This window comes from Oncorhynchus kisutch, linkage group LG9 (assembly GCF_002021735.2).
Source record: "Oncorhynchus kisutch isolate 150728-3 linkage group LG9, Okis_V2, whole genome shotgun sequence".
Taxonomy (NCBI): Eukaryota; Metazoa; Chordata; class Actinopteri; order Salmoniformes; family Salmonidae; genus Oncorhynchus; species Oncorhynchus kisutch.
The window spans coordinates 22,998,906-23,007,994 of NC_034182.2; the positions used below are offsets into that span (position 1 = coordinate 22,998,906).

At 41.3% G+C, this 9,089-nt stretch overlaps 1 protein-coding gene across 1 annotated transcript; it reads right to left on the reverse strand.

Annotated features, from left to right (window-relative positions):
• Nucleotides 1-669: 669 nt before the first annotated feature.
• On the reverse strand, nucleotides 670-7,826 carry LOC109896921 (SLAM family member 9). The gene is made up of 5 exons (XM_020491376.2): nucleotides 7,652-7,826; nucleotides 7,111-7,404; nucleotides 2,348-2,602; nucleotides 2,038-2,189; nucleotides 670-1,824 (listed from the first exon to the last, which is right to left on the reverse strand). Exons 1-5 carry the CDS (start codon nucleotides 7,713-7,715, stop codon nucleotides 1,471-1,473), a joined length of 1,119 nt encoding a protein of 372 aa, XP_020346965.1. The 5' UTR covers nucleotides 7,716-7,826; the 3' UTR covers nucleotides 670-1,470.
• Between the last annotated feature and the right edge of the window lie 1,263 nt (nucleotides 7,827-9,089).

Consider the following 9,089-nt stretch of genomic DNA (forward strand, 5'->3'; position numbering starts at 1 on the left):
TAAAGTTGTCCATGATGAGATTCAAACTCGCGTCCTTTGGGTTGTCGGGCGACAAACCCTCAACCTTCTGGCCCATAGCCCTGCGTGGCATCGACTGTGCCACAAAATATCCATGTTTATAAACACAGGGTTGCTACAGTTATTGTTATTTGTGGTGGTACAGTAATCTTTTTTTTGGTATATTATGAGGGTTAAAGGGTCAAACTAAATGTGTACAGTACAAGCAGAGGGTCATGAACATATCAGGATATAGTACTGTGAGTAATTCCATTTAGATTGCTTCCGGAGAAGAGAGAGGGAAGGCACAATGTTATCCTGTCTGGGAGTTTCACAGTGGATCATGCTACTACTTGCCCAGCAACGAACAGAGTCGATACGCTTGCATCCGTGACGGAGGACATCTGCATCCATGACTCGACTTGAGAATAAAGGACTCGGACCTCAAACACTAGGGACTTGGGCCTCGACTCAGGCTCGTGGTTAAGTGACTTGACTACATCACCGAGGAGAAGGGTTGCAGACACTCCCCTGGATTGGACTGACAGAAGCGATGTAAGACGGCCAGTGGGTCTGGATTGACAATACAAATCTTAATGACAGCATCAAGTAAGGACATGTTTAAGGCTCATTTACAGTACACACACACATACACACACTCAAAAGCATGTATACATAGTACACTCAAAAGCATTTATTCAAATACACAATAAACACATTCTCACCAGGGTTGGGCTCAATTCTGACCTTTGGAATTGACTCCCATTCAACTCATGAGTTGAAATTCTAATTGAATTGGCCACACCCCACATGATGTATAATTTGAGTTTGAGTGGCAGGGAGTAGAATTGAATTAAGTGCAATTCAAAGAAATTCCACTCAGTCATAGAACATTAGTTTCATTGAATCTGTCATACCTGTATAGTACCTGTGTAGTTCTACCACATAGCCAGCTAGATGCAACAGATCCTACAGAAATTGATTGAAACTTTTCTATTGATATTTGTAAATGCGCTTTCTCATCGATCTACATTGGACATTTCAGTCATTTACCAGCGATTTACATTTAGTGAATTATACCCAATTAGATATGGTACTTTTTACAAAAATGATAACCAAAAAAATATGATATACAGTTGATTGATTGTATGTGTCTTTTTATTGCTATTGTTCGGTTGAGCTTGTCATCTCAACCTTCTTTTCAGTTGGTTGAAGATGGGCTCAAACACGGGATTCCCATTTATTTTTATTCAGCTGTTTTGTATACATGTATACATGTATGTACAGTGCTAATAGATGGAATGATTAATTAAGCAAAATAAGTAAATGTTTTTTTAAATATTCATTTCCCCCTCATTCTTCCTCGTTCACAATTTCCTGTGTTTTGCTTTTCGCTATCTGAGTCTAGGGGTCAAGTTTTAGTCAATGTAATAGCAGGGTAACTGTGAGAGGGACGGAGGGGTAGTTTATCTCCTATGGAGCAGCTCTGTCTGGTTTGTTGAGATTGTTCCCGTATTTGTCCACTGGGCAACACTGTGCTGCTGCTGGTTTCTGTACAGTGCTGTAGATTGATGTAGGGCTCTGCGGCCCTGGTCTGTCTTCTTTTGTAGCGCCCACTTTGTCCACTAGGTGAGACTCTTCTGCAGCTGGTTGCTGCACAGTGCTGTAGATTGCCGCTGACTGTGACTCTGGCATCTCATCTGGTGACGGGAGCTCCACTCCTGCAGCTCCTGGTTTCCCTACAGTGACGTAGATAGTTGTTATGTCAGAAGCCCCTGTGTTTCGTGGTCCCGGTCTCTCCCCTTGTGGAGCGCTCACTGGGTTGACCTGTTAGGATGTGAGACATTATACTGTATCAACATTCAAATGATCATTCTTTAAACATTTTGAGAAACATTTGTTCTTTAACTACTGAAAGTAGTCATTCCCATGTGACATGACTACGTGGCGATAGAGCTGGGGGAGAAAAAAAACACTTTTTTGAGATACAAGGTTTTTCCAGGACACTGACAATAGATAAATGATGGACAGAGATGGTACCTGCAGAGGCAGCTTGTTTTTATGGGCCCTTCTTCTGGTTGATTTGATGCGTCGTATTCCAACAAACACAATAATGAGTAGCAATCCAGCAGTAACACTGCCCACAATGATGCCAACTTGGTATTCTGAAGCTTTCCCACCCTTCTCAATGCCTGAGATGACACACGCACGCACACACACACACACACACACACACACATTGTTATTCACATTTTTGCTGGAAAAAACATAATTATGTTAACAGAAATTATATTAAAACTTTGATCTTTTTTTAACAATGATAGAGGCACAGAAGGTAAATTGGACTTACATATGTCCTTCATGGGTTGTGAGTTGGTCTCTGCACTGACGTGATTTTTGCCTGTGCACTGGATAGTGCTGTTGTCATTGGAGATGGTGATATTGACTACGGTGAGTGACTGTTGTGACAGTGTGCACTGACGCCCGTTACAGACAGACAATGCCCAGACGTCTTTAACAGAACAGTTCACTGTGATGTTACATTGTCCCCTACTTGAGTTGGAGTAGAGAGACACCACCTTCATGACTGGTATGGAAACAGCTTCTACAAGAACCAGTGGAGTTGGAAAAAAGGTTATATCCATGACAAGAAGAGTCAGAGGAGTGTGAGGAATCTCCTATAGTTTAATCCTATAGTAAAACAAAATAATGATTGTGCATAAACCAGTTATAACCAGTGTGTGGGTATAATCGCTGGGAAAGCAAAGCCAGAAACAAGCCATCTTACAACTTTTGTGTTATATAGGCCTAAGCCTGAAACATTAAGAAGACACAGTGGCAGAATAAATTCAACCACACCTTTGTTTCATCCCAAAACCAGAGAGCAACCTGTGCCTGGTCTAGTCCTCCAAGCATATTGCATGTAAGAAACGGTTACATGACCTACAGCATGGTCAAGCAAATGAATGTTTCCAACATTTTGGGACCACAAAACAACTATTGATTTTGAAGCACATAGAGTTAATGCAAGTCGCAAAGAAAACAGCAGCTGCCTCCACTAGTGCAGTACCATTTCAACTTCAACATCCTCAACATCATCAAATCACCTCTGCTTAGTCTAATACAGTGGCAACTAAAATATACCAAAAATAATTTAGTCCAATCAAGATAAATATGATGTGGCTGTCCATGGTTCTCATTTCTCTGTGTGTGTGTGTGTGTGTGTGTGTGTGTGTGCAAGCGCCGGTTAGTTTTCGTGCAGTATAATTTTTTTTTGACTCACCCTACTTTGATGTGGCTGTCCATGGTTCTCATTTCTGTGTGTGCGTGTGTGCATGTGTGCGCGCGTGCGCAAGCGCGTGTTCGTTTTCGTGCAAGTAGAAAAAAACATTATGACTCACCCTACTTGTAAAGAAATGTCAATGCCATCCTCTCTTTCATGTTGACAAAACGGTCTATCACTCTGTCATACAGTAAGTAGTACACACTTTCGTTTTTTGTTGTCCTAGGCTACCTGGCTGAAATGCTTGCTTGGTAGCCTAACTTTCTTTCATGGGCAACATTAGCTAGTTAACATTTAGCCTTCTACATCTAGCTACATATTGAACTTCCATCCTCTCAGGCCTGGGGCACAATATATGAATTTGTGGTTGGATCAGAATCGCCATTGTAATCTTTGGCCAGTACGGAGAATTAAGTAAAACCACAAGTCCAAATCCCTATCTCCATTCATGGCTTAATTAGGAAAGGGACCATTTTAGCTAGCTATAGTGTAACTAGCCACTGGATGACATCAACACACAATGATTGGAGTGAAGCCAAATCCAAACTGGCTTCCCTTGACACTTTGTTTTGGTGCACCAGGACCATTCACAGTTGAGCTCTCTCAGTTTAGCTCAACGCTGATTGGCTATTATTTATTTATTTTATCAAGGGAAGCCAAATGCTCTCTGGCTTCCCTTGCATTCAATGCTACGGGTGGCAAAAATGTCATACTCTTTTGGACCAGAAAGCATCAGATAAAAGGCCTACACATACAGCGACAGAGGGGAGCTGTTTCACTCTCTAGGATGCTTTCTCCGGTGAGACACATTAAGCCTATTGCAAATTGAAGGCAAATTATGAAACACTGAGAGACAACAAAAAAAAAGAGGTTTTTTTTGTTAGGTTTTTGTGTACATTTTTTTGGGGAGCCTAGCTTCCCTTGGCATCCATGAATACACAACACTGGTTATAACGTAGAAAGCAATGACCGTAGTTGTAGGAAAATGTGGGAAAACATTTGCAGGAATGTTTATATTGTGTGCCCCCTGCACACAAAATAAACATTCCTGCAAATGTTTTCCCACATTTTCCTACAACTACGGTCATTGCTTTCTACGTCATAGGCTTGACTCTGACATTGGGGGAGGGGACATTTTTCTACGGGGATCCGGTGGTATGGCCCTGGATTATATATTTTTGAAACATGTTTTAAATGCTCACTTCTACTAACTTTTGAGAAAATGATACAGACAAATATTTACTTACAAATGTGAAAAATGTACACGGCTAAGTGGGGCATAGCAGAGGTGCACCTACTCTGGTCAATCAGTCTCAGGGGCATGGCTATTCATACTTAATGAATACCAGAGTGATTTGTTAATATGGATATACACTACATGAGCAAAAGTATGTGGACACCTGCTCGTCGAACATCTCATTCCAAAATCATGGTTATTAATATGGAGTTGGTCCCCCCCTTTGCTACTATAACAGCCTCCACTCTTCTGGGAAGGCTTTACACTAGATGTTGGAATATTACTGCGGGGACTTGCTTCTATTCAGCCACAAGAACATTAGTGAGGTTGGGCACTGATGTAAGGTGATTGGGCCTGGCTCGCAGTCTGCAAGGGCCTTTCCCAAACTGTTGCCACAAAGTTGGAATTACAGAATCATCTATAATGTAATTGTATGCAGTAGTTTTAAGATTTCCCTTCACTGGAACTAAGGGGCCAAGCCCGAACCATGAAAAACAGCCCCAGACCATTATTCCTCTTCCACCAAACATTACAGTTGGCACTTTGCATTCGGGCAAATAGAATTCTTCTGGTACCCACCAAACCCAGATCCAACCAATGGCGGCGAGCTTACACCACTCCAGCCGACGCTTGGCATTGCGCATGGTGATCTTAGACTTGTGTGTGGCTGCTCTGCCATGGAAACACATTTCATGAAGCTCCTGACAAACAGTTATTGTGCTGATGTTGCTTCCAGAGGCAGTTTGGAACTTATTAGTGAGTGTTGCAACTGAGGACAGACAACTTTTACGCGCTACGCACTTCAGCACTCAGCAGTTCCGTTCCGTGAGCTTGTGCGACCTACCACTTCGGGGCTGAGACTTGCTCCTAGACATTTCCATTTCACAATACAGCACTTACAGTTGACTGAGGCAGCTCTAGCATGGCAGAAATGTGGCGAACTGACTTATTGGAAAGGTGGCATCCTATAACGATTCCATGTTGAAAGTCACTGAGATCTTCAGTAAGGCCATTCTACTGCCAATATTTGTCTATAGAGATTGCATGGCTGTGTGCTTGATCTGTCAGCAACAGGTGTGGCTGAAAGAGCCGAATCCACTCATTTGAAGGGGTGTCTGCATACTTTTGTATGTATAGTGTATTCAATTAAACAGCCATTTGGTACTCAGAATGATTCATCTCCCAGTATTTTTCTCGCTTTCCCTAAGTCAGGAATTTTACTTCTGCTTCTACATAGGGTATGGTTTGAAATGTACTGTAATATTCTCAACTTATAATAGTTATTATACTGTAATAATAACCAGCAACATACACAGTTGAAAATGTAAGTAGGTATAAAAGGTCAAATCGAAATAAATACATCTCCACTCTACAGAAATTTAAAAATGTATTATCATCATCATGGCTTCCTTTCTCCTGCATGAAATTAACACATGCAATACACTCTCTAGACCAGGGGTCCTTTTCTAGAATGAGGGCTGCTTTTAAAAAATCAAACATGTCACCAGCTACTCGTTTTTTTCTAGCTTTCAAACAGGCACATTCATCTCTTCTCCTCTCCCCTGCAACTCTTCCCCGAGTCTTTAGTCTACAAGAGAAAGTGGGTGCACTATGTTTTCTGTCAATATACGTGGTCAAATAATGGTTAATAAATAACTCTAAGGGGGCCCTATAAAATATGTGATTTTCTCCCCAAATTATGTTATACATTTTCCCAAATGATGTTCTGTTAAATTTTTCCTAGTTTTATATGTTTTTGTTTTTCTCTCTTAAAATTACAATTGTTCTTAAAGAAACAGAATTTGAGGTTCTAAGTCCATGTCAATGGATAAAGCACTTTTTTTTTTTAGGTCTGGAAGAAAACGAACACATTTAGATGAATTGCGCATCTGGCCCTTTAATTGCGCAGCTAGTGAGTGAGTAATGTGCCTTCTAATTTGTTGCTTCCCTGATGGTTCTGTACTGCTGCTGGTAATTTCATGGCAATGTTTGCAAATAACAAATATCAGATACAAACTATATACTACTCATGATACACTTCTGCCAGGTAAGCCTACTTTGCAAGTAACATATAATTGAGAAGGTTTAGGGGGACATATTTCCGTCTACCCACAAGACCGTTATCACATCAACTGGCTACACACGGAGTGATAGACAAACGCGCGCACCACACAGACAAACAGGGGCAATATTGCTGGAAATTAATTGTCAGATATTGTGTTAGGTTTGGCTTTTTAAGCCGATAATGGCTAACTAGGGGTGTGATCATGTTAAAGTTGCGATTGTACGATTTGTTTTTGACGGCTAGCGGTTGAACACTTAAATTGCATGTCCTTTCAGAATTATTTGGTGAGCTACTCATAGGTGATATGCGAGCTACTAGTAGCTCCTAATCGACCTGTTGGAGACCACTTCCCTAGAACAAGGATGAGCAACATTGATGGTGGTGGGGGACCCAAAAACATCTGAACTCGTCGTGAGGGACCAACGTGGTTTTCTCGGGTCTGCTTACTAACATCCATACCCACACACCCAGTCAGAGCCGGCAATAGCCTTTTTGTGGGCCCTCAGTTAAATGTTGAATTATACTCACCCTGTATTGTTACTTTGTACTCAATAATAGGTTCTAAATTCCATTTTCCAACAGTCGGATAGTAAATTCCACTGTCCGTTTCCTTCAGATTCTTAATGCACAGAGAGTGGTTCACCGGGTTATATTGCACCTTCTCCTTGTATTGAGGAGAGATCTCTTTATTATCAACTATTACATCACTTTTGAATTTCCATTTAAGTTCTTCATGCTCCTCAGGGGATTCAGCAACGGCCAGACACACCAAACCTCCCTTCAACCCATACTTTTCTATTGGCGGAACTTCAGCCCAGGTCCCTATAGAAAAAGGAAAAGGTTCACCGGGTGCAACGTTTTTTGAGCAGGGGATAAAACACAAATAGCATACCAGGCTAACTATTTACCTTCATATGTTTTTCTAATTCCTGACTGTTATTTGACATTTTTCTTTTGTCCTAAAAGCTTAATTCCCTTTGGAAAATACATGTGCACCGTTTATTAAATCTATTTCTAGAAGTCACCTCAACCTTAACTATCTTCAAAAAAAAAAATTGGTATGGGTTACCTGTGAGGATGAGTAGAAACCATAAAATGTTCATTGTTTTAGTGTAAGTGATGAAGTCTGGCATCGTTCTCTGATCTCTGTCAAGGTTGAGTTACTCAAAACAAACTAAGTAGGTGATGGCAGTTCCCTGCCCTAAATACGATTCTCACAACTTCCCGCCCCCTCAGTTTAAGCTGTAGTGTTAAATGCTCACTTTTAAAACTTATTTTAAGGGGTAGATCAGCTTTAACATTGTAGATAGATTATGGCTTCCATCAATGTAATTACCTGCATAATTTCCAGTCCCCCATATATATTTTTGTAAATATACTGTAATGTGCCTTGCAAAAGTATTCATCCCCCTTGGCGTTTTTCCTATTTTGTTGCATTACAACCTGTAATTTAAATGGATTTTGATTTCTGTCACGCCTTGATCTGTTTCACCTGTTCCTGTGATTGTCTCCACCCCCTCCAGGTGTCGCTTATATTCCCCAGTGTATTTATCCCTGTGTTTCCTGTCTCTCTGTGCCAGTTTGTCTTGTATGTTTAGTCAAGTCAACCAGCGTTGTTTTTCCTGCACTCCTTTTGCTATTCTCTTTTTCTAATCGTCCCGGTTTTGACCTTTGCCTGTTTATGGACTTTGTACCCGCCTGCCTGACCATTCTGTCTGCCTTGACCACGAGCCTGTCTGCCACTCTGTATCTCCTGGACTCTGATCTGGTTTTGACCTTTTGCCTGTCCACGACCATTCTCTTGCCTACCCCTTAGGATTATTAAACATTGAAAGACTCCAACCATCTGCATCCGGGTTCGCCTTGTGCCTTGATTGATGTCTTGTAATAGACATACACAAAATAGTCCAAATTGGTGAAGTGAAATGGACTGAAAACTGGTGCGTGCATATGTATTCACCCCCTTTGCTATGAAGCCCCTAAATAAAATCTGGTGCAACCAATTACTTTCAGAGGTCACGTAATTAGTTCAAGTCCACCTGTGTGCAATCTAAGTGTGACATGATTTCAGTATATATACACCTGTTCTGAAAGGCCCCAGAGTCTGCAACACCATTAATCAAGGGGCACCACCAAGCAAGCGTCACCATGAAGACCAAGGAACTCTCCAAAAAGTTCTGGGACAAAGTTGTGGAGAAGTACAGATCAGGGTTGGGTTATAAAAAAATATCTGAAACTTTGAACATCCCCCAGAGCACCATTAAATCCATGATTACAAAATTGAAAGAATATGGCACCACAACAAACCTGCCAAGAGAGGGCCACCCACTAAAACTCATGAACCAGGCAAGTAGTGCATAAATCCGATAGGCAACAAAGAGACCAAAGATAACCCTGAAGGAGCTGCAAAGCTCCACAGTGGAGATTGGAGTATCTGTCCATATGACCACTTTAAGCCGTACACTCTACAGAGCTGGGCTTTAAGGAAGTGTGGCCAGAAAAAAATC

What these genes read in the sequence shown, in the direction of transcription:
- LOC109896921 (XM_020491376.2), bottom strand. Translation starts at nt 7,715, where the DNA reads ATGCCAGACTTCATCACTTACACTAAAACAATGAACATTTTATGGTTT. An exon ending in GTACAAAGTAACAATACAGG is followed by an intron (nt 2,603 to 7,110) that starts GTGAGTATAATT and finishes TGGTTCTTGTAG; the next exon opens with AAGCTGTTTCCATACCAGTC. An exon ending in AAAACAAGCTGCCTCTGCAG is followed by an intron (nt 1,825 to 2,037) that starts GTACCATCTCTG and finishes ACATCCTAACAG; the next exon opens with GTCAACCCAGTGAGCGCTCC.